Raw genomic sequence first — 26,193 nt, forward strand, 5'->3', positions numbered from 1 at the left:
CATTGTGCATATACATTAATTGAGTACTCCCTTCATGATTTAGAAATATGTTTTATAATGAAACCGTTTTTCTATGTTACTGTCTAGTTTACTGTATTCAGGCATATGATCATGGCCCTGCTATGAGTACAGGGTACAGATGAGGAGGAATTTATTTGCTTTCGTTCACTGCATGTAATGAAAATATTAACAGTGCAGTAAGTCCTGCAGCTGCCAAATAAAAAGCCATTTAAGCATATGCTGCTGGGCCACAGCATTACATAAATGAGAATGAATGGCATGCTCATCTTGTCAAAGTGCTTTGTAAAAACTCAAATGTCTAAAAGCAAGGACTAATTATACACACACTCAACAGCAGTCTTGACAAGGTCACCAGGACCACTTGTGAATTTCAGAAACGTGATCATACACTTACATTTACATACTTACTCACAGCTTCAACAGAAACAAAGTTATAAAATGTACTGTGGACTGTATAATAACTGTACAAACATATATATATATATATATATATATATATATATATATATATATATATATATATATATATATATATATATAATTATATGGAAAATACAGTGGATTTTCTAATTATTTACAAACACAAGTTTGTCACTCCAGGCCTCTCACCTCTAACAGTATACAAGAAATGCGTGGCAGTTGCTTTATATTACGTGTCATTTTCACATTGTGCTTAAGAGCTCTATGCTCCAGTCAGGTGAGCTGGTCCTGAGTCTGAGGAGCAGACCAACAAAACAGTAGCAGGGAGCATGAAGGAAAAATATAATGGGGCAAAAGAAGAGAAGTAGTTTACAGACTGGGTTCCCCAAAAGTCCTCCTGCACTCCATGACCCCTGCTCCGGGGGGTCGGTCACAGTTGTGTGTCAGTTTAACCAGGTTGGGGGTGAGGCGATCATATGCCAACTTGTACTCCCGGTCAAAAGCATCTGCAAAGAGTTAATGGTCAGTTAACAATGTGGACATAATATGGTGTAGCACGTATTTTATAGCGCAAGAAAATAACAGTTCTAAAATCTGTATAAAAAAAAAGTACTTGCCTACAGCCATTATAGCATAGCATGTTTTGTGAGGCTGTAGTTAAGTGCAGTGGTAAATGCTAATGTCAGCATATTAACAGGCCCCAAAGTCAATACTAAAATGCTGACTTATCAGGTATAATGTTTAGCAGCATCTTAGTTTAGCATTTTACCAAGCTAACATTTGCTAATTGCGCACTAAACACAAAGTACAGCTGAGGCTGATGGGAATGTCATTAGTTTTGCAGGTATTTGGTCTAAACACCAAATACTGGACAAATTGAAATTTTGACCTGATGATGGAGCTAGATGAACAGTCAGGTGATCACAAAAGTGGTCACAATTAATCCTAAATGGAAAATAAATGTCTGTACTTAATTTTGTGCCAATCCATCTGGTACATGTTGAGATATTTTTCACAGGATAAATGAAAACTTTGACCTGCTGGTGGCACTAGAGGAAAAGTCAGTAGGATTCATCCTCTTGGCACAATGGATATCTGTGCCACATTTCATGCAATCCCAACACGTTGGCGATCCATATAACAGTTGTTGAGATATTTCAGTCTAGACCAAAGTGGTGGACCGAGTGACAGACAAACAGCAACATGTCTAAAAACTGGATATAATGCTTTTGGACTTACTGATATTAATGTTGTTCTTTCCCAAAGCCACAAGAGCGAGGAACAATAAATCTCGGTATAGGCTCCTTTTTGTGAGAGAAAAAAGAAAAACAATTAGACTTTCCATTCATCTCATCTTTCACACACAGCTTTACACTAAACTCTTTATGTTCTCACCTCTGTCTTTTAAAACCCAGCTCTGGCCCCAACAGCTGGATGATCTGGCTCATGGGCTGATAGACATCACTCTTCTTAATGCTCCTCACAAAACTCTGCAGTAGCTCCACAGTGAAGAGCTGGCCCTCTTCACACAGCCCAGAGCGAACCAGGGAGTTTGCACCTGCAAAGAACAAGAGATAAAAGTCACCCTGATCAAAGGCTCATTCATCTCCATCAGTCAAACTCAATTGTGAAACTATAGCACTGATAAGGGCGACATGACTAACAGGAGTCCTGAACTGAATTATGCATAATTTTCTAGTTACTTCATATGCATTATTTAATTTACATGTAAATATCTGACACCGATCAAACTTGCTAAGTAATTTCACCTTTTAAAACATATTATACCTCAATCTGTTAAAGTTAATACTTTAGTGACTTACAATGTGTGTTCCACAGGACATAGCAGGGTTGAACTTTGTCTTTGTGTAACTTCAGGTTGTCCCACATAATCCTCACAAGCACCTGCTTACTATCCTCGGATGAAACGCTCTGAGGAGTCTGCAAGGGGTAAAACGATTGAAAGATTAATCCCTTACTCTGTATGTCACAGCCATTACAGGTAGAATTTTAATTTTGTTATATCTGTAAAAGTATTTAGTTTTTCATTTGATCAAAATAAAAGAGACGTTCCCAGTGAAAATTGGTATGGTCGATGTGCTCTGTTTTGTCCTTTTTTTGAAACTACCACTAGGAGTCATCAAAGTTGGATTTTTTTTTATACCATACACATAGAAGGTTTGAAGGCATAGTTTGACATTTTGGGAAAAATGCAAATTTGCTTTCTTGCCGAAAATTAGATGAGAAGATCAATACCACTCTCTTGGCCCGGTTTCATACAGCTATGAGTGTGATATCAATATTCACATCTAATTAATGGCAACAAAGTAAAAAAGAGTATTTTCCAAAAGTAAAAACTATTTCTTTAAAATGATGGCTTTATGGTTAATGGGTCAATCTACACATGCAACTATTTGTGGGTGAGCTTGACAGACACCTGTATGTTTACCTGATCTCCATGGCTACAGTACTGGGAGGCCAGGATAAGAGCCAGCAGGTTACTCGGCAGCTCAAGCCTTCTGAAGTACCACACAAGGTTCCAGAAGACGATGGGGTGTTGGTCGACAACACACGGGGAGGAGATGGCCTGGTCCCCCTCATTTACAAGCAGGCTCTCCAGTTCCTTCCACAGAACCAGAGGGCTCAGGTAGGGCACCGTCACTGGAGCCGGCCCAGCACTCCCGCTGCTCCCCTGCTTCTGGGGGGTAGCCGCAGATGACTGAGCTGCACAGTCTGCTGCAGACATTTTGGCCTCTGGATTGAGAGTCGCCAGCGTGACCTCCTCATTTACAGGATTACTTTCCATAGAAGACCTGAGGGAAGACACAGAGTGGATCTGTTTAAAGAGGTCACAGGGATAAAACAAAAATTGTGTCTGAGTGTATGTGCACCTGTGCCAGCTAGCTATAACAATAGACACTCTAGTATTAGAGATCAAAGACATTAAACCTCATATTTTCAGTGAATTCAGTATAAAATGATGGACACACCTGATTAATTGTTAAAAGCTTTTCTGTATTTTCTGTGCATTTAGACTGTGTAAATACTGGTCTGTGTAAAGGGATCATTTACCTGCTGAGTGGTCTCAGGTCTTTGATTTCCACATTGAGGAAAGGCAGGAAGGCTGTGCCGCAGAAGGGACAAGTGCTGTTGAGGTTGGAGTCGTTTGCTGTCCAGCCAGCCATGATCTCCTCGTCGTACACCAGACAGTCACACGTCTTACAAAGTGAACAGCTGGACATCAGCACCTACAACAAAAAGCAGCAGTGTAAGACTCAATCACAACAATCTGAGTCAGTCTACAGAGGAGTGATTGATAAGATATTTTTATATGAGAGCAACTTACCTCTATGGTGTAATTGGGAGTGGGCTGGAATCGGCTGGTGTCGGGGGAGGAATCTGGAGTGTGAGGGGTTTTAGAAGGAAGTGCCAAACCACCTGGATACAATGGCGGATTATACAATTAGGCTATACATATCTGCATTTAAATGTGCAAAAGTGGAAAAACAAAATGAAGCAGCGAATCATTTTTCAAAGTGTACAATCAGTGGACTTTTTTTTTTTTTTGCTGTGTAGCCAATCTGTGTTTCACATTGGTGTGTCTGGGAGTGTGCATGCATCACGTGTTTATGTTTAGCATAGGGCTTGTGGCTGGGTGTAGAGCAGCCTACACACTGAATCAGCCCTCCCGCCTGCTGGCCTAGTTTCGCAGACAGCACCCGGCACTCTCCATTACAAAGCCCTGCTCTTACTCTAAATTTAGATCAAGATGTGTTTTGCAGGGAACCAATACAACGCTGCGGTTAAAACAGCAATTTAACGAGCGTGGCTGTAAGCCATGACTTTTTAACATTGGATATCGAGGCTGCCAACTATTCTAAATAAATGTGGATTGTGTTGTTTGCCTTAAGCAAAAAAAAAAAAACTAGCACCATTATTCCAGCAATATTTGTTATGCGGACTGAGGATGTGCAACAAACCAGAGAAGGAGTTGTGTCTGAACACTCTATTGGGGGTGCTGGGGCTGCCCAGGTTGGTATGACCCACAACCGGGCTCCTCCTGAGTCGGGAAACACTGCCGTGCTGGGGGGAGGTAAAGCCATCTGGGTCCAGACAGGAGTCATGATCAAGCAGCGAGGAGCAGTCTGCCTCTCCTGAGGTCAGCGAGGATACACTAATCTGGTCACAGTTTGTATCCTGCAGAACAAGGGGAAGAAAAACATCATCATGGAGTTAGTTTTATCAGCAGTTATATTGGGAATATTAGTTAGCAGAAAATGCTACACCACCAACCTGTGTTAATGAAGTCTGGGAGGACAGACGAGAGTAGAAGCGGCTAGCCTTCTCAGCCACGCCCTTCCCTGCTGATATGACGCTGCTCTTGAAGATGTCCAGAGTTGGCGTGAACAGTGAGTCCATGGAGAATGATGAGGAGGAGGGAGAAGGTGAGGAGGGTGACACCAAGGAGGAAGGCCTCGACCTGTTTTTGGTACAGACACCGAGAGGAAGAGACGGCGATGACCGCAACCTCTCCTTGGATTTCACAGACAGTGGGATATGTGTGTTGGAGCGGAGCAGGGTGGAGGGCCGTGGAGAGGTGTGAGGAGACGAGGCCGAACCAAACAAAGGGCTTGAGGGGTTCTGCAGGTCCATACTTGGTGTGCGGCTGCTCAGAGGGCTGTTTCCATTATTCATGTACATCTCAATCTCTTCAGCGAGGTCGCGGCGGGCCGTGTTTGTGCCACTGTTCTCCCGGTCACACTCTTGTACCGCATCTGTCGCCATCAGTGACAGGGGATCAAACCCCCTCTCAACACCCGTTCTCCTCACAGTCCCATTACTGCAGCTGACACTCCTCTCTAAAGACACACCTGGCCTCTCCACTGCACCGCTGCAACTGACACTTCTCTCCACCAAAGGTTTCTGTTTATCAGTCTCCTCTTCTTCTACCTCGTGCAGTCTGTCAGCAGCTAGGTAATTCTGCTTTGTTGAGCCAAGGTGAGGGACAGTGAGTCTTAGACTTCCTTGTCCACCAGACAAGTCCAGAGATTTTGGCCTCTCTTTCTTTGGCGGAACTCCACACAGAATGGTGTCACTAGATGGTCTGGAAACCAGCCTGTTGCCATTGCCTGCGACAAAAACACATGTGGCAAAACATTCAGTACCCACACGGTAAGACTGAGATGTGTGGCTTTTATACACAATCATAATGGCTTCTTGAGAATCTTCTTTGTAAATAAAACTTACCTGCACTGACATCTGTTGGTTTATAACTTCTAGTAGAAGGCGAGATGCCGCAGATTGGAACCTCTATCTCAGGTGCTGGAGATTTTAATGACACCCAATCATTAAGGAGATAGATCAAAATCTCTAAAAATCAGTATTGCATTCATGCAAATTCTACATTTAATATGGAAAATTATCAGTTGCTGGAGTGCTGCATAAAGCTGTAACAGTGGGGAAAAAACAGAGTAGAACTGGCAGCTGGTGGTTCTTTCAGGGACAGCTGTTAATCTTAAAATATGGCTGTCTTGTATTCTATTCCACAAATTAAGTAAGCAATTAAGCCTCTGATGAAATGCTCACACCAATTAGTAAGGACTATTGAGCACTAAAGCTGGAACAGTGATTGCATCAGACATGGCATGTTGTTATTAGCAACTAAATTCAAGACAAATCCTGTCATGCAAACAATCACCTGCTTACATAACACAATCATCCATCAACAGAATCTGTTTCTCAAAAACATCTAAATATAACAGCAAATAGTCGAGGGGAGAGTACAGAACACCCACACTTCCATATGATACCCAAGCTTTTAAAGAGAGAGCGTGCATTTTGCTGACAGTAAGCAGTGATTCACTCCTGCAGAAATGGTAGCTAAGTGTCTGAGATTAGAGATAGAAGCTACTCAATAACTCACTGGACTGCCTCTGGCCTTTGTCTTCCACCGATAGTGTGTTGTCACTCTCTCTGCTGCACATCCTCTCCTCCTCTTTGGATAGTGAATCATAACCCTGGTCTGACTGTCCACCTGAAAAAGATAAGAGGCTTTACTCTTCTGAAAAACAGCGAGTTATTTAGTTGTAGCTTTTCTCCTTGATAAGTTTTTTCTTTCAGAAAGAGTTGAGTGAATAAAAAACAGCTATTTAGTCTCTGTGGATTGCTTTATAAGTGACAGCTTATCTGAGAGTTTTGAACAGTGCGGTAACAATCCCTACACTGTAGCTTACAGCACACGACACTCCCAGAATAGAAAAACAGGAGCAGCAGGAGAGGAAAAGAGTCTTTGAAAACTTGCATCATATTCACAAGGTCAAACTGCAGTAATAAGTACAAACCTCTTCTACTGCAATTTAGTATATTCTCACAGAATTTCTGCTTTATTCAATTGTTTGGGGATAAGAAAAAGTTGTGAGCCAGATTCAAGTCCATGTTGTTCAAGCTTAATCCTGCTGACAGACCATTATGAGCCCTGTTATCTGGACTGTACTTTCTTTATAGTACATTATTCATAATGTGAGGACAAGGGCTAAAGAAGAAACTAACAAAGTGTCACAAAGCAACGAATCCATTTGCTGTCAAAGTCTAAATTACATTTTTTGCAAAAAGACAAAGAAATACTTGATGCTATCTTTTGTTTTTTCTTTTGTTCTACATGGACATGACTACGGTGGCCGGGAAGTGCAAACCAACATTACAAAGAATGAAACACTTTTACAAAGCTCGAGACAAATTTACATTTTGGAAAACATTTTTACCTACCATAAAACACAATTACATGGGCAAAACACTTTTACCAAGGACAAAACAAATTAACATTTTAGAAAACAAATTAACAAGACGCAAAACACTTTTTCCAGTCCCGAAACAAATTTACAAATGACAGATTGACCGCGCTCACCAACAACACCTCATCACTTCCATGTAGGCAGTTGCAAGGTACCGAAGGGCCCGAAGGGCTGCAGCCTTTGCCGTGAAAGAGGCAAAGCAGCGGGTGTGGGAGAAGTTCGGAGAAGACATGGAGAAGGACTTTCGGTCGGCACCAAGGTGCTTCTGGAAAGCCGTTCGCCACCTCAGGAGGGGGAAGCGGGGAACCATCCAAGCTGTGTACAGTAAGGATGGGACGCTGTTGACCTCAACTGAGGAGGTAATAGGGCGGTGGAAGGAGCACTTTGAGGAACTCCTAAATCCAGCTAATACGCCCTCTATGGTAGAGGCAGAGCTGGAGGATGATGGGGGATTGTCGTCAATTTCCCTGGTGGAAGTCGCTGAGGTAGTTAAACAACTCCACAGTGGCCCCAGGGATTGATGAGATCCGTCCAGAAATGCTTAAAGCTCAGGGTGTGGAGGGGTTGTCTTGGTTGACACGCCTCTTCAACATTGCGTGGAAGTCTGGGACGGTGCCTAAGGAGTGGTAGACCGGGGTGGTGGTTCCCCTGTTCAAAAAGGGGGATCAGAGGGTGTGTGCCAATTACAGGGGTATCACACTTCTCAGCCTCCCCGGTAAAGTGTACTCCAAGGTGCTGGAAAGGAGGATTCGGCCGATAGTCGAACCTCGGGTTGAAGAGGAACAATGCGGATTCTGTCCTGGTCGTGGAACAACGGATCAGATCTTCACTCTCGCAAGGATCCTCGAGGGAGCCTGGGAGTATGCCCAACTGGTCTACATGTGTTTTGTGGATCTGGAGAAGGCGTATGACCCCCCGGGAGATATTGTGGGAGGTGCTGCGGGAGTATGGGGTGAGGGGGTCCCTTCTCAGGGCCATCCAATCTCTGCACGACCAAAGCAAGAGCTGTGTCCGGGTTCTCGGCAGTAAGTCGGACTCATTTCAGGTGAGGGTTGGCCTCTGGATGGAGCGGGAGATTGGTCGGAGAATCGGCACAGCGGGTGCGTTATTACATTCAATTTATCGCACCGTTGTGACGAAAAGAGAGCTGAGCTAGAAGGCAAAGCTCTCAATCTACCGGTCAGTTTTCGTTCCTACCCTCACCTATGGTCATGAAGGCTGGGTCATGGCCGAAAGAACAAGATCCAGGGTACAAGCAGCCGAAATGGGTTTCCTCAGGAGGGTGGCTGGCGTCTCCCTTAGAGATAGGTTGAGAAGCACAGTCATCCGTGAGGAGCTCGGAGTAGAGCCGCTGCTCCTTCGCGTCGAAAGGAGCCAGTTTAGGTGGTTCGGGCGTAAGGATGCCCCCTAGGCGCCTCCCTAGGGAGGTGTTCCAGGCACGTCCAGCTGGGAGGAGGCCTTGGGGAAGACCCTGGACTAAGTGGAGGGATTATATCTCCAACCTGGCCTGGGAACGCCTCAGGATCCCCCAGTCGGAGCTGGTTAATGTGGCTTGGGAAAGGGAAGTTTGGGGTCCCCTGCTGGAGCTGCTACCCCCGCGACCCGATACCGGATAAGCGGACGAAGATGGATGGATGGATCGTGGTTTGGCTACGTTTAAGGAGGTGAATTAAATCAAATTAATATTATTAATTTTAATTAAAAAAAATTAAAAAATTTGATTTTTCCAGGGTGAGGCTGAGACACGAGGAACAGCGGTGACACAATCAAAGGATGATAGTGAAATAGTTTGAAGGAGAAAGAAGCAAAACTGTGGTTTCCTACCTGTACTAAATCCATCATCACTGGAGTCCATTTTAGTGAAGTCAGTGTCAATGGAAGTGCGCTCAGCTGAGTCATTAGCACTGTCCAAACTGCCATGACTGACTGTGTCAAGATCACTGCCGTCTGAGAGATAACAGAAAAGGGAGAGGATGATTAAAACAAATGATTACAGGATTAAAAGACCAGAACCCAGCTGGTATAAAAGCTCTGTATAAACAATCACTGAATAGTGCTGTAATCGTTATCATCCACTGCAAAGATGCAGGAATGCTTTGAATGCCATATAGCTGTCATCTACTTGTGTCATCTTATGTTGTCAACAACATAAAAATAGGCCAGAGTGCTGAAAGAGAATCAAGGTTTCACTTTTCTGTCTTATTTTCAACTAAAAGGAGAGCAAAACCAGGGTTGAAGAAATTAAATTGACCATTTTCAGTTCACCAATTGTAAATTCAATGAAGAGTAATTTATTAAATAACTAAAGAATCTTGCTCCTCAACATGATCACATTGACATTTTTGTTATGTGAATAGAATTCTCTTTGGGAAGTGAATGAAATCAAAATTAACTCACAGCAACAATCAAAAGAACAAGGTTAGAGTATATGATGTAAAGCATTATGTTTCCATTAAAGCCCCTCACACTATTGCCGCTTTTCCATTACGTGGTATCTGATCGACTCGCCTCAACTCTACTCGCCTTTTTTGGTTTTCCATTACGAAGAAAAGTCCCTGGTACCTGCTAACAGGTCCATTTTTTAGTACCACCTCAGTCGAGGTTCCAAGTGAGCTGAGCCGATACCAAAAGGTGACGTGAAAGCGACAGAGGAGAGTGTCCTGAACAAACCCGCCATTTTAAAATAGTTTAGCCAGCTGTGTTTATTTTTGCTGCCTCCAGCTTCATTTGAAACAAAATGTGTCTTCTGGCTGTGGCAACAACAACACACCTTCCATGTTCTGTGTGTGTGTCACGTTAGGTCACGGCAGTTTACTGCGGCACCGCTATGACGACCAGCCACACTGAGGCGGTACTAAAATCTGCAATGGAAAACGGACGCACAGTGAGGCGAGTAGAGTCGAGGCGAGTAGAGTCGAGGCGGGTCGAGCAGGTACCATGTAATGGAAAAACGCCATATGTCATGGTAATGAGAGTCTATCTGGGCTGTTGTGGGAATTAGGGACTGACATCAAGAGCAACCTGTGTGCTGTGACTGCTGGGGATGAAAAACCTCTTCACTCGTTTAATTAGCATCTTTAAAGAAATGCGGGTTGGGAACAATATGTTCTGGGTGAGGCTAGAGTTGGGACAAACCTTATTATGAGACCAGGAAAGAAGGCTTAAAGAACCAACCGCTCCCACCAGATCACATTCATTTACATGTCTATCCATTAAGAACTACAGGGAGCCAGAAAAATAAATAAGTACTGTTATCAGCCAAAATTAACATGGAAAATACAGGGTACCAGATATTAGATATCAGTAAAAACGAATTATATAACGCATCCCATTAGTATTCTTACCTGAAAGATGAGGGTCTCTGTGCGGCATCTGTTGTTTTCTTCCCGCTTGCTTGAACTGGAGCACACCTAGGACCACGTTTCTCAGCTTTCCCCACAAAAAGTAGCCTCCTCTGGTGGTGGAGGGCCAGGTGCTTTCCAACACCGCCTAGAGCAGTGAACATGTACAGTATATGTGGTCATACAATGTCAGACTTACACTAACATGTTCAATTTAGAGTCAGATTAGCTTGTTTATTGGTTCTTTGTATTTACTGTATGTAGAGTAGATACAAAGAGCACGCACCTTGTTGTAGTACCCATAGGTAATGGCGTTGGGTTGAACTCCAGCTTTCTTCATCTCAAACAACACTCTGACAGCAAGGACTGGCTGGCTGTACTGCCCACACAGCTGCAGCAACACACGGTAACACACCTTGGACAGAAAACATCAAACAAAATTATTCTACACTACTAAATATGAAGTAGTGGGGTTGTCTTATACTTAGTCATTTCCCTACCTCATCTGGAGCCTGCAACTTCTTGTCCTGCATTTTCCTCAGCACATCGTAAGCTGTACGCAGAGCCCGCACCTTTGAATGGCAGGTGCCAACAAACCCTGGTAGGCAGATGAACCAAAGGCCATAGCAGTGGCGCAGCAGACACTGAGACCACATCTGAGGCATAGATGAATAGGTTTTGGCCATCCTTTGAGCTGATTTAATCTCCTGGGATAAAAAAGATAATGTAGAGATAATGTATCATCCTTTAGCAGATTTTGATATGCATTTTGCATTCATTTTTTATAACCGTATCCATCGTTATGTAGAAAAAATGCAGAAGTAAAATGAGCTTAATTTCTTAAACTGCAAACATAAAAAGAAACAAATAAGGATCAGATCTGACAATACAGTTATATATATAGATGTTTATAATTATATGGTTCCACTATAACAAAAAAGACGAAGGTCTTTGTATGTCATGGTCTTTCTAGAAGAACAAAAAAAATCTCACTGCTCATATGGCTGACCTGTTTAGAACGCCTAAAGATGGCCGTAGGGCTGGCTGGGCTGCTGTGGCGTGAGGCCAGTCCTGCTGATGGATGATTTGGTCCCTCCAGTGGCTCCAGAAGCTCAGCATTCAGCACAGGGAACCCAGAGTAGCTGCAAAAAGACATACTGTATAGTCACTTATATACACATACACTGAAATAGACATCAATCCCACGTAAACACTGGCAAGCCAAGTGACATTGCACAATATTTTGGCTCTGACACCCTGGAAGCTTGAGCACTGACATAATAATCCAAAAGTGGTGTGTTCCAGCTCAAAATAATCACAAAGCCCTAAAGCAATGACAAAGTCTACAACAACAGAGGCAATTTACACTATGTCTCTCCTTCGGGAGCTGCATTATGTTTACTGAGTGTCGGTGAGAAGTGCTATTGATGTGTGTGCCTCTGTATGAGTAAAATAGTCAAACAGCCTGTCTTGTATCTATCGTAGAGATTGATCTGCAGTGTGGTACCTATAACACAGAGGATGCTCTTCTCCCTGTGGTAGTGGAGGCAGCTCTGGAGGGTTGATATAGACCGTGTGCTCACTGCGGTGGGATTCATCCAGTTCAATCAGTCTGGTTTCCTCTGGTCGCTCACTGTCCATCTGGTTTACAAGAGAAAAAAACACATTTGTCATTATTCTTCCCTCTGTTCTTTCCTCTTAGCTTTACTACACAAATATATAGATGCCAGTGCTGCATGGGGGCTCATGGGCATCTGATACTGTATGAGCCCTCAGATCAGATCAGACATGAGGGTCAGTGAGGACAAACAGATGCCAGTAATGATCCATCTACGTCAGAAATATGGCCCGTGTCCCCACTCTATTTATCTAAAGGGCACTACCAAGGCAGGGGCTTGATCCTATGACTCCCCAAAGACTAAATGAATCCAGGCTGAAATGACCTGGACAAAATGTATGCCATCTTGCTCTAGGGATATGAGACCATTAAACTGTACAGTTTTTGCAGGAGTACTTGCCACATTTCCTTCAGCTCCGAACTGACTGACTCATCTGCTGTATGGAGAATAGTGTACAAAGCTCCACTGTCTTCCTGCCTTTCTGAGAACAGCAGCAGTACCATTCCTTTGTGTTGCATGGCAAGGTAAAGAGAAAATCACTACTGAATAAGCTGCCTGGGAGATCATAAAAGGCCTGCTATGCTGATGTGCATTCACTTGGCTTATCTAAATTGATTACCGGCTTATCTCGGACATTCACAAAAATATTAATATTATGGCAGCAGCTGAATAGCTCCCCAGTGCTACTGTGTTACAGGGTTTGTTCCAGTAAGTCAAGTGGATGATTCAGTCAACTAACTGTCACTGACCTATTTGCCCTCACTTTGATTCTGCTCAGTGTTTCTCCACTTGCCCTTCCTCTTACACTCAAGAGGTCTTTCTCAATCACACACTCTCTGTCAACCTCAGCAGCACTGACGCTGAATGAATCAATGCTTCCACTTCTCAATAATAACCGCAATGACCACTCGTACAGGACTTCCCACTGTTTATGCAGGATGTAAATGTGACTTCCTGATTGCACAAGTTTGCAAGCACAGAGAGTTTTTTTTTGGAGGAGAGGGCGATGTTTTTTAGTGTGTGCGTTACAAAACATGTGTAGGCAGGCTGTGTTAATAAAAGCTGTCAAATCACCAAATGACTAACCCTCACACTGACAATGAGCAAGACTAGTCCACATCCCATGGGATTTCAACAACAAAACTCACAACATCACGACAAGTAAGGATTATCGCCTCCATCTTTGTCTTCCTCTGAAATTCTTCTCTGTTATATTTCAGAGTGACTTTCGGAGTCTGGATAGTGCACAGTCATCTTAGCAAAAGGCAAGCACAAATAATTAATCTCACTGTCTCAGCGTCACCTCAGAATCTATATCAGTTCTGCATAACCTCTCTGTGTGGTTCATTCTAATGGCACATGGTTCAATAATGCAGATTGCTGACACACACTGACAGATAATGCACAGCCTCACATTAAAGGCCTCTCCTGCACTTTTAGCTCTGCTCCCTTTTCCCCTCACTCTTCAGAATACAGCCACACAAAACACTCTGAGCTGAGTCACGCACTAAGAACAATGGAAAACACTTTACTTGGATTCATACCTGATTCTACTACAGCTAAAAAAAAAGGGAAAAAAGTCTAAAAAAAACGTTACTGTCACAAACATAAAAGGCTTACATTACAACACAAGCTCTAATAGCTTACCTTGCCTCCAGTGGTAAATAGCTACCAGGCAGAAGCCATGATGACAAACAGAGCAGCAGAAAAGAAAAAAGGCAGAAAAACAGAGAAGAAGATAAGGAGGATAACAATAGAAGTACCACAAAATAAAACAGAAAATCACTTTTAAAAGGACTAAAAGAACAGGGGGCATTATATTTGAGAAAAGCCTACAGCAATGATGTTAATAAGCGGCTCAATGGAGATGGTGTAGTGTTAATTACTCTTTGTTTATTTCTATTAGCTCCTGTTATTTGCTTATTAGCTCCTTCAAATTAAACCAAGACCTTAACAAGACATCTTAATTGGGTGGACAGATGATTAATCTTTCCTCTAAATGCCTCAGCTTTGTTTCTTCTACAAGAAGAGGGTGGAGGCCAGACTACATATTGTTATTGGAGCATTTGTTCCTACACAGCAGAATGATGCAATTCTTCTGATGAATTGTCTCTGACACAGAAAATCCATAGTACAAATTAGCTGCAAATCTCACCTTATCAACACACTCATCAAAGAAAGCCAGGCTGGCGTCTTTATCACTGACAAAGGAGCACTCCTCTATGAAACGGCTGAACATTTGAGTCTTGGTCATGAGGGAGTAAAACCTCTGGTGGGAGCGGTCTCTACTCTTCAGGAAGCCTATGAAAGAAAACACATTGTGTAAACAAACATGACAAGTGAGCATTAATATTGGATTATAAAACATTAACTTATCAAGCGGTTTCAGAACATCTGTGTGGTCAACATGCAGACCAACAGTTACAGGAAGTGAATACTGTGGTATGAAACAATTTGTTCTCTGCTGCGCCGCTTGCATAAGAGCACATAGATGTGCAGGGCATTGCTACATTGTGCTATTAATTATGACGGTTTCTCCGATTTGTCATCCAAGCCTAATTTCCACTGAGGCTTAAGATAAATCACCAGATTCATTACAACAGTGATTTAGAACAAACTTTCATGCAGCAGCACTCAGACCTTAACCCCCTGAACTACTCCAGCACAGAATCACGTACGTATAGCCACGACAACAATCGCTTCTCAGCGTGTTTTTGTGATTGCATACAGTAGGCTATAACATTGCAGAGTGAGACTGAAATGTACCTTGGATGTCGAAGAGGGAGCTGGCATCGGTGGTCTTCTCAGAGGGGGCTTGGGTGATGGGTAGCAGGTAGGAGCGGTAGCCTCGTAGGATGGCCGCCATGAAGCGCAGGAAGGCCTCCTGGATCTCCAGCTCCAGAGTGTGGAGGCTCTTCCCACCATTGAGCTCACTGTCAGTTACTGTGTGCTCCATCTGCACATCTTCCCGGTTCAACGGACCACCTGAGAGCACACAACAGTAGATTATGTAGAATAAATAATCACATGAACAACCTGGCAACAAATAATTGCTTATTAAAAACAACACAACTGCAGCACACATTGAGTTTATCACAAAATATTCAGTGGAGGACAACAAAAGAAACACGTAAAAATTGTTTTAAACAGGTTAGTTGTTATTCTATTTAGTCAGCACAAAGCTCTGACTAACTAACCACTAACTAACCAGCTAACCACATAACATCTATTTTACATTCTAAAATGCAGATACCACAATAAATATTATCAATGCTGAAGTATACGTGGAAGATTTCCCTTAAAGGTGCACTATGAGTTCATGCATGGTCACTTCTGTTGACGTTCCATGTAAATTTCGAACAAAACAGAGCAAGCTCGCCCCTCCCCCCATGTTTCCGTAACTGTCATGACTAACTGACTAAAGGCCGTTTTATGGTTCTGCGCAGGCTCCACGCAGAGCTTTCGCCGTAGCCTACGTAAGTGGCCTGATGTTTATACTTATGCGCTGGTGTGTGCGTCGAGCCGGCGTGTGTGTGTGTGTGTGTGTGTATGTGTGTGTGTGTGTGTGTGTGTGTGTGTGTGTGTGTGTGTGGAGAGTGTGTTAGAGCAAGGGAGAAGTGAGAGAGTGACGGCGATTAGCTTCGGAGCAAGTCATAGTCTCTAGTCACTCTAGATTCATAGTGAGAGAAACAAAGTGTCTCCCCTGTGTTTTCTGACCAAGGTGGGAAAACTTTAGCAGGAAAAGTTAACCCTCTCCTTGATTTCATGTTGTTGTGGAAAACATTGTGATTATGATTTGCTGTTGCGTTTTTCTATTTTCTGTTGTGATTTGCACTTCAGGGCCACCGTACTTAAGCCAATGCACTGTTAGCGTTAAACTTAAATAGTTCAGAGCCACGCAAGAGGGTTTGTAAGCCTGTACTTAGGCACTTAGGCCAGCAAGATAACATGCTCACAAGGACAGTGCTAACATGCTGATGTTCAGCATCTTAGTTTAGCGTGTTAGCATGTTAACATTTGGCAATTAGCAATAAACAAAAAGTACAGCTGAGGCTGATAGAAATGTTTCTTTTTACAGGTATTTGGTCATAAACAAAAGCAATTTCAAATTTCGGCGATAGCGCTGGATGAAAAGTTACGGGGACCAAAGATTACAATCCATCTTGAGCGTATTGAATGTGTGTTCCCAATTTCAGGTGAATCCATCCCATACTGTATTTGTTGACATTTCAATGAGAACCGCAAGAGGAAAAGTCAGGGGATCGCCAAAGTCAGTAGTTCTTCATCTTTTGGGGACCATGAATGTTTGTATAACATACTAACTCTGGACCAACACTGCCATAGAGCCATTTGGCTAGTGTGGCTAAAAAATGCACCCTAAAACACTGTAAACAATTTCTAGCACACAATTCATTTCTGGGTGGGTTTTTTGTATGTTTCAGTATATAAAAATAGACCACCCGACATTACACCATTTTATTTTCAGTTCAGCCAAATTGGAGTGTGATAGCAGAAAACATCAAAGGTAAATGTTAATCTGTCTCAATCAAAGAGCTTCTTTCTAGGCTGGGATTCATTTCGCATCAACGTTTAACCGTCACAAAGAATAAAATCAATGGTAGGAGGCAGACATTTCTGTTTTTACTGCAGACAGACCATAATAGATCCTAATACATTCAGCCACATGATATGCTGAAATTTATGTAAAGGGACAAAAGCAATTCTGGGAATTAAGGTAAATGACTAAGGCAGGTTGAGCAGGAGTGGACAAGGACTAAATTACACTTCATACCTCCTGTGATGTACTAAACATCGTAAGTTGGTTTCATATAACAGTGTAAGCATCCACTGAGTTTTCCAGTAAAATGGACTGTACAGGCTGACTCAACAGACTCAAGTAGACAACATAAATTATTCATGAAACCACATATAAAATGACACAGCATAAGACTGGACTCACCCTCAGTGAGCTGCTGATAGAGCTTATTCAGGGTATTCAGAAGATGTTTGCAGGCTCTCCTGGGCAAGATTTTCCACGTTAAAGCCTTCTTGTCGTCTTTTCTGAAAGCACACCATATGGTTTTCATTACACAGGACAGTCAAGAAACATTCGAGAACAGATATAAGGATGGAGACAGATTCACTTAAATCAGCACTGACAATTTAATCTCTTCGCAAAATAGATTTTATATTGATGTGAGAGACCAGCGATTACCCAAATTTTCTTTTGCGTACAGTAAGACTATTTCACATTCCAGCTCGTATAGTTACATAAGAGGCTCTCACTGAGAGATACTGATAACCTTGGGAAGAACTTTCCCCATCAAACCTACGAAAACATAAACCATGAGAAGATTTTTTTTGACTGGGTGTCTTAAAGTTGAAGGTGGTCATCTATCACAGAGTGGTTGCAGTTAGAGGTTACTTACTGGGAGATTGTGTTGGTGTCCAGATCCACGCAGCTGATGTCAGCTGGGGGCACGTAAAGGTCAAAGTATCGGGAGTCCACACCCACGATGAAAGGGCACGGTGCGCTGAGCACACCGGCCAGTGCCAGCGGGCACAGAGGGATGTAGGGGCATGGCCAGTGGAAGGGGAAGATCATCTGAAAGGAAGGATCAATGCATAATACAACGATACTTACACTACAGCGACAATAGAAGAGTTTCAAACACAGTAATATTCCTTATTTCCTTCTCTTTTTTGAGAACTTTACATTACTTTGTAGAGCGTTTCACAGAGATTATTGTTGTACACATGCATGTGGTTATGGGTAGTTAATTGACTCTGCAGCTCTGTTCTTACCATTGTAGCTGTAATCACATTAAAGGCCACCCTCTTTAGTGGTATTATCAGGAAATGTGAAAAGATAGAAAAATAACAAAAGACTCACGGACACAAGGGCCTCTGTAACACTTGTAAGCACAGCTGGACGCAGGGAATGAACCAGGATCTTGTGCTCTGTGACAGCCAGCACCAGCAGAGTGGCTGCGTTCTTCGGGCCCAGATTCAGTAGTAATGTGGAGAGGCTTCCACCACTAGACACACAAATAAAACAAATAGTTAGAAGCAAATACAGTATGTCTTCATGTTATAATTTGACATTGTACTGATGTTTCTCTACCTGAGAGGCAGTGGAGAGGACACAGGTTGACTCAGTATCAGGCTGTCATGTGGCGACAGCTGTGGAAGAAGCACAGGAGAGCGTTCAGTGGGTGGAGGATTTAGCTTGTGACTACAGCGTGTTTAAAGTCATGTCAAACCAAATGATGCAAGCATACAGAACTCATCACACTGATGTCATTACTTCATTCAACATATTTAACATTTTCAGCTCACCTGCACTAGGATGCGTGGTCTCTGAGTGGAGGGGAATGGCACATTTTGCATGAAGTGAGAGATGTGCCTGTAAGTAAAAAAAATAATCAATTAATAAAGCACTAAGGGAGAATAGACCTGAAACTTTGAGTGAGTGATAGACTTTGACAAAGAGAATTAATCTATAAAACACTGCTAACTTTTCAATAGGCAGGGCATGTGGTCCAGAGATGGAGTATCGGTAGAGGAAAGTGAGAAAGCTTCTGAAGGACTGGAAGAAGGGCCAGTGGGAGAGCAGACAGATGCTCTTGTTGCTGTAAACACTCCTGGTCCCATCAGGTCCGAGATCAGAGCTTTGCAGGCCGAGCTGTGTGCGCTGACGCTCAGACAGTTTCTCCTCTGAGTGAGGCTCATAGAACTGGATGGCTGCTCCGTACACCTGCAAGCAAAAGGATCACAATATATGTGATGATCTGCATAAAGAATACCCAATACATGCACACATACACACACACACACACACAAAAAGACTTGTTAACATCCCGAGGCAAACTTTACAAAGACACAAACCACAGAAGGCAGAGGTCCTTTGAAAGAACTTATTCAGGTAAGCTGTTGTGGTGGCTCCACTAGAGAATGTTCATCATAATAAATCAGCTAAATCATACTCAGTCCTTTGAAGTTGTTCACTCCAAATAAATAAACAAATTATTTCAGGCATGAAGTACCAGGAGACTAGTCTGCAGATGAGAGGTTGCAGAGAAGGAGCACTGAGGCATTCAGCATTTAAAACTTATGCACCAGCCCAAGTGGTTCATGAGCTATCCATTATTCAAAAGATGAGCTGCAAAAAAAAAAAAAATCTTTTATGCTGCATTGCTTTCAAAGACTTACAGCCTTTTAGTATTCCAAGCACAGCCTTAAGACCATTTTTGATTCCAGTCAAAACCTAGAAGTTGAAGATTGTCTGGTATTCTTCGATAAAACTTCTGCAGTTCATCAACAAACTAATACATAATGCACACAGAGAGACAAGGGGGGAGATTAAGGTGGAGAGGCTGGCTGAAATGAAGCAATTAAGGGAGAATGTGTGTATTTAAGAGCAGAAAACTGATGCCAACTTTGGGGGAACTGATTAATTAATGATCATGTAATTGAAACTTAGGAAGACTGTGGTTTCCTTGACAAAATATGTGTGTTTTGCAAAGGCACAACAAGACAAGTGACAATGAAAGATTATAAGAAAGGAACATTGTTATTGGTAACACGAAGGTAAGGAGGTGTTACCTTTTCTCCAGAGGCACCTGTCAGAACAAATGTGGAAAACACAGGCAGGGAGTGTTTGGTGTGTACTGGCCAGCACTCGACCGTTGCTCCCATGGGCAGGCAGAACATAGGCACGGACTCAGGCAGTGGGAAGGACTCATAGTCCTCTTCAGGGTACCTACACAGCAGACCTGGACACAAATACACACAACACGGTAAACACAATCGCCATAACTCCTGAACAAAACTGACATTTTCTCAATCGGTTTACTTCAGCATTTTGAATTAGTTTGAGCTCATAATACAAACTCTGCATACCACTTTACCTGCTTTGTATGCGATTGTGTTTGCTTTAGCCAGAGACTTCTTATAACAAAGGTAGACTGAGGATCCCCACTGGATTATGAGAAAAGACATCACAGATCAATCCAAACCTGCATTATTCGTACAGACACACTAGAGATATAACGGTGTTCTCAGAGCTCTTTCCCACCATGCTGCTGTTGAGGTTCTTGTCCACCTTGCAGAAGGTGTGAGGAGGCGTCTCCCCCTTGCCGGGGATAATGAGACAGACATCAGTGACAGCCAGTGAAGTATGGGGCTGGCTCTTCGGTGCGCGGCGGTAGGTGATGTAGATGCGTTGGGACGACGAGCTGCTAATGTTGGCAGGGCGACCTGAGGGCGTGGTCTGGACGATGTGACATCCAGGTTTCAGTTTCTCTTTCCACTCATACAGAATCCTGAAATACAAGGCAGTGTTACACTGACTTTTCATATGATCCTTTTGTAATAAGACATTCTTAAAGAAATATTACTGGAGTGCTTTGATAATTTATTAATTGAAGAGATGTCAGACTAGAAGATGTGTTTAAGATTAGATTATAGTGACCCAAGGCAGAGAAGTGATTAGTGATGCTGGGTGAGTAAAGGGTCAGTGACTGAGGATTATTGCTTACCCGAGATCTGTCAGTGGAGGCTTATCTCTGCCTCGCTTGAAGCACAAGAATATCTGCGGGCCCCTGAGGCTGGCTCCATTGAGCTCTGCAGAGAGGCCTGAGGGGGTGCTTTCAATACAGGTGAAACCCGGGGGTACCTCTTCACCAAGCGAGCGGATCACCACAGTTACGTCGGTGATGGGGGCTTTTGGTTTCACAGACTTGGGACCGGCATCATCAAAATGGAGCTCCTCCTCGAGAGGCTTGGACGAGTCGGTGAGACCGGCAACCACAAAGTACTCGGCTACTCGAGGACCTTTATCCTCCATCATTTCCCATACCCACACTGTGGGCTGAAAAATAGAGAAGGGAAGAGAGGGGGAGGACTTCCATTATGCATTTTAGCTGTAGTCTATCTTAAAAAACAAGAGAATGAAGCCTTTGCCATCAGAAAATGACTTGGCTGAGCAGGCTGGCTAAGACAGCATCACCTTTAAACTCTCTCTCTGAACATACTGTTGTAATTGTCTCACTGCTCCAATTGTTGCATTAAACACACAAACAGAGATTCCATGCAGCATGTAAAATAGACATAACCTACATTAAATGCATTCTATACTGAAGAAACAACAGAATGTAATGAGAGCATCTGGAAGCATTTAGTGTGCATTCCTGTCTGCAAAAACATCAAATTTCAACAAGAAATATTGGAGGGCTTAAGACCAATGACCTTGCTAAATGCCATGACCGATAATGTAAAATAAAACACATGCCTTTGTAGAAAAAAAAGGAAAAGGAAACGTGCAGAAAGAAAAAGTACCAGAACTATAACAGCACATTGAGAAATGAAGAGAAGGTGCACTGGAGTGCAGTAAAAAGCGTTTTCTGACCTCTCAGCGAGGTAATATTCAGACGACATATATTCTGCACTCAACAATGTCTTGAAAAAGAAAGGAATAGAGTGAGCGCCTGTGTGTCAGATTATTATAGCTTATCACAAAGCATGGAGCCCTGGGAGCCCTCTCAGTGCTGGGCCAGCTTATTGTGCTTCAGCTGAATAGCCTGCTTTATCTCTCACAGCAGTTCCTCCACACTCACTAGCAAACTGATAAACAGCGGCCTATTACTTTCCGCACTGGGATGTGAAGGAGTTAGCATAAAGTTATTTCCCTCCTCTGCGCTGGATGTGCCACTGCTAGAAACCATGGCACACAAACTGTATTTCTCACCTACTAAGGACTTTGGCTTCCACTGGCTTTAAAGCTAATCTATCTGTGTGCCGTTCCCCCATGTGGCCAAGTGATGGGACGGAAAGCTAAGCACTGCAGGCTTAGGGTGTCAAACTCACCGCTAACATATGAACATGGAAAAAGGAAGATAATATATTGTATAGCCCATTTCTGAGCCTACCAGAAACCATAAGACCATCCAAAAGCATTTACCAACAGAATTCTGTCATATACAGTCCTGTTTCACAAGCCTGTTTGCTCCGTACATCAGTGAGAGTTCATCATCACAAGGTTGGTCTTGCAGTGTTTTGGCCTGCATATGTTTATGAGTGTTTTCCCTGATTAGCTGAAGGCTGTTTTGATGCGAGTTATTTGTGATCTGCAGTGTTGAGCCTTGTGGGCATACTCCCATGACTCAGCATGCCAAACTGCGGCAATTCTTAAAAAATATTGGATTTTTAAAAAGCAAAATATGTATACATTACAGATGCACATTTGAATTAAAGGATTTGTTTTTCTTATACATCTTTTGTTCACGCTGGTTTTTTAAATTAATTCAAAAAGTGTTTATGAGCTGTACAATCGATTTCTGAAAATGAAAAAATTGACACACTTTCAAAGTGTCATATCATTTTCACAGTTGATGCACATTTAAAGTTGTTGCCAACTAGTCTCTTTTCTATGTTGCTCCACTGGTTCCATTTTCTAGCACTTCGACAAGTGCTACCAAACATTTTTACTGAGCAGACTGAATGCTGCTAAATATACAGTCGATGGCATGGCAGATGTGTCCTATAATACTTGGAAGGTTCAGGATTAAATATAGACGTAACCTCCAGTTCCAACTATGACTACAGTCCACTGCATCTTTTTCTCCCCCTCAACAGGATGCAGAGGCCTAAAATTATATCTAATCCTCGCCATGGCAACAACATTAAAACTGAACGCTGAACTGAGAGAGTGAACATTTCTCACTCTGATGCTGAAACGAGTCGAGAACATTGTTCTGGTCAAAATATGTCGACTAATGGGTTGTGTTGTGAATTGTGTTCAGAACGTCTCTGAGACGGCCTAAGAATAACATCTTTTAAACGTAAATATTAACAGATACACCATTAATATAAAAAATGAACAGATATAACAGTAGTCTGTTCATCTCATATTTTTCAGTGTTATTGGCTTTTTTGACCAGGAAGCTCATCTCATCTCTCAGTTAACAAGCCTGTCCACAGTTTCTACCTTTTTCCTAGCAAGTTTTACTTTGTTTTTCATTAGTGTCTACTGTTGCTATTACACTAGAAAGGTTGCTAGCCGTTTGCTGGCATGTGTTGTTTGCTTTGTTTTTTGTTTGTACAGAGTACTGCATCTCTTTAATTGTTCAGTCCGTCAATCTAGAAAGACTTCGAAAATCCTTTGAGACCTGCTTTAGGGGCAAAAATCCGATAAATAAACCTGATTCCAACTAACTTGATATTTCATTTTCAGCATGAATCTCAACTCTCTTCCTGCTACCTCACTTACTGAGGCAATTCTGTGTTAGCCCAAGACGTTGAAGTGAGTCACCCTGGTCACAGAAACTGCAATCTTTTCATTCACCATTTTTCTTCATTAAAACAGCTCAAATAAGGACACAGCGGATTTCCTCTTCTTGCCAGCTAACAAGCCAGCTTCCCTATTTGCATCCACTATTGTTTTTATGAGTCAACTCCAACTGTCAGCTTTGTCAGCAGAGATGACAGATTGTCAGTAATTTGTTTACAACTTAAGGAAACTTAATTTCCCCCTCAAGGAGCCACACACTTAGATTTGTCCCACACTGTTTGAGAACATCATATTGTCCCAGTGCTTCATTTAAAATGCTGCCTTTTATGGTTGCACCATTCATTCAATGTAAAACCTGTTCATCACTTTAAACGCTTTTCCTTGTAGTTAAACCTGACTTATTTGGTATCTAGGAAAAACTTTGGAGTCTTGACTAAAATCTAAAATACATTTCTTTGATTTTAACAGTGGTTGTCCACATAGAACCAGTTTGTAAAGATAGAACTACCAAAGGGTTTGTGAGGTAAAACAGGCTTAATTTAGACAAAATACAAATACATAATGAAAACATGGGATTTGTTTAAATCTTGAACAGTGACACCATATTTCAGAATGCTGGCTGAAATGAGATTAAATTCAATATGGAAGTTATAGTAGGAGCTTTTGGTCTTTTTCTTCCCTTCATGCCTTTTGATATGTCATGCAATGAACATTTATTTTTCTACATTTCCCCCCCAAACAGTTATGCAGGATTTTGACATTAAACCTTTAAAAATAACTGATCCCCTCTCTATATGGCATGTGATTTTGTGCTGTGAAATATATGCCTTTTGACTTTTGCTTTGAGCATCACAGTGTTATTGTAATTATGGCCCAGGAGACAGAGGCAGCGGCTGCTGGACAGTCAGGCTCAGGCTGTGCAGGGATTAGAGGGCTGTGTTAACAGCAGGAGGGCAGGGAGGGTGGGCAGTCGGATCTGCGGAGGGAACCACCACATTTCACTCAGCATCTGTTCCCTCTTAGCCATGAAGACAACCCTCACTCTCATCAGCCATTTGCATTCCTTATGTTTGACAGGGGGGACCCCGGCTGTTTGATGAGGAAACCACACACGCCCAAGATAAACAGAGCAGAAAGATGAAGGAGAAAATACTCTCAGGTGGTGTGGAAAAACACACACAAAAAAAAAAAAAAACTGCACGAGAACCTTGCAACGCTTGCTTTTCCAGCATTGGTAATATTTGTTTTACCACAAAGCCAGCAAATGTTGCTTTGAAAAACCCAACTGACCGAAGCGACCACAACTGTACAGAGGGGTTTTCTCATTTGCTCACATCACAAGAAGCCATCTTACGGAGCATCTACACGGGATGCAATAAAATAAGCCTTCATATGACGTCTTTGTAACCAATGGGCGCACTGTAGCCTAAATATAGTAAACCACACACAGACTGCGATGCTCACTATAAAGCATTCAATTATTTGTGCAATGCATATAACTATAGACAGTAATATAGCATTTTACCGTCTCGGTCAATTGTCCTAATCAATCATCCAACATCAAAATAATAAATGAATAGATCCTGTTTGTAACGCTAACAGACATAATCAAAAACAAGATCACAAAATGTTCAAAAATAAACATCTTAATATTAAAGAGCGGGTGTGTGGGCGTCGTTTGTTTTTATTCTCAATAAAAGAAGAATCTACTCACATCTCGATTGAAAGATGGTCTGTCGAATATGAGCCTACGTCGAAACAAAACCCAGATGTCTGTTGATATAAATATTATTCCTCACTGTGTTTGCTTCGTCTATTCGTTTTTTTTTGTCTCTGTCTAAATCTGTTATCATAAAAAAAAAAATTGTTCACAGTGTGATGGACGAATCCGAATAACCTGTGTAGTCCCGAGCGGCGCTTTATCCAGACCTGCGCGGCTCACGTGACTGATTACAACCCTCGCTGACGTCACTGATGACACTACTGGCAGCTATGACAGAAGAACAACGTCCGTGGCTGTGAGGAAACATTTGGTCTGATTTACAAATGTATACTGAACTGCACACCTGTTGTTATGGGTCACCAAAATTCAACCAGATACCAATAATACCATCTCACTTAAAACAAAAATATATTATTTGCATTTGCAGCTATCTGTTGAATTATATTTTCACATACACAAGGGCTACAACTAAAATTCATAATTTTTCTTTATTTTCTCAAATAATCAATTAATTGTCAATACAATGTCAGTAAATAGTGAAAATGCCTGTTATAATGTCACACAGTCCAATGTGATGTCTTCAAATGTCTTATTTTGTCCAATCAACACTCCAAAACCCAAAGATAATCAATTTATTTTCACCTATGACAAAAAACATCCAATCCTCACATCTGATAAGCTGTAAGCAGCAAATGTTGGGCTTTTTTGCATAAAAAAAGATTATTCCGTATTCAAAATAGTTGCTTAATTAATAATCTGTCAATTGGCTAATTGATTAAGTGTTTCAGCTCTATTTTACAGCCTTCTCAGAATGTCCAGGAATCAAATTCGGAGTGCTTTTTGGTGTCCTAAAGTAGTTACATTTAAATAAATCAAGTGTAAATAATACATGCAGTCAGACCATAAAATATAGTGTTACCTTGAAATTGTAGAATACATTGCTAAAACCCCCACATTTCCACAAAAAGGACATGGGCACAGTGTTTCC

The 26,193-nt window shown here is 42.2% G+C and overlaps 1 protein-coding gene across 1 annotated transcript; it reads right to left on the minus strand.

The window, feature by feature from the left end:
- Positions 1 to 574: 574 nt before the first annotated feature.
- dennd4a (DENN/MADD domain containing 4A) lies at positions 575 to 25,385 on the minus strand. The gene is made up of 30 exons (XM_078257060.1): positions 25,197 to 25,385; positions 20,733 to 21,064; positions 20,270 to 20,516; positions 20,103 to 20,172; positions 19,798 to 19,967; positions 18,711 to 18,949; positions 18,532 to 18,598; positions 18,317 to 18,375; positions 18,086 to 18,230; positions 17,622 to 17,797; positions 17,153 to 17,253; positions 14,959 to 15,177; positions 14,348 to 14,493; positions 12,081 to 12,214; positions 11,583 to 11,715; positions 11,074 to 11,280; positions 10,860 to 10,988; positions 10,577 to 10,721; positions 9,057 to 9,179; positions 6,365 to 6,475; positions 5,689 to 5,763; positions 4,735 to 5,570; positions 4,422 to 4,638; positions 3,788 to 3,879; positions 3,514 to 3,689; positions 2,891 to 3,254; positions 2,265 to 2,382; positions 1,837 to 1,999; positions 1,681 to 1,745; positions 575 to 947 (listed from the first exon to the last, which is right to left on the minus strand). Exons 2-30 carry the CDS (start codon positions 21,041 to 21,043, stop codon positions 811 to 813), a joined length of 5,175 nt encoding a protein of 1,724 aa, XP_078113186.1. The 5' UTR covers positions 21,044 to 21,064; positions 25,197 to 25,385; the 3' UTR covers positions 575 to 810.
- Between the last annotated feature and the right edge of the window lie 808 nt (positions 25,386 to 26,193).

This window comes from Sander vitreus, chromosome 8 (genome assembly GCF_031162955.1).
Source record: "Sander vitreus isolate 19-12246 chromosome 8, sanVit1, whole genome shotgun sequence".
Lineage (NCBI taxonomy): Eukaryota > Metazoa > Chordata > Actinopteri > Perciformes > Percidae > Sander > Sander vitreus.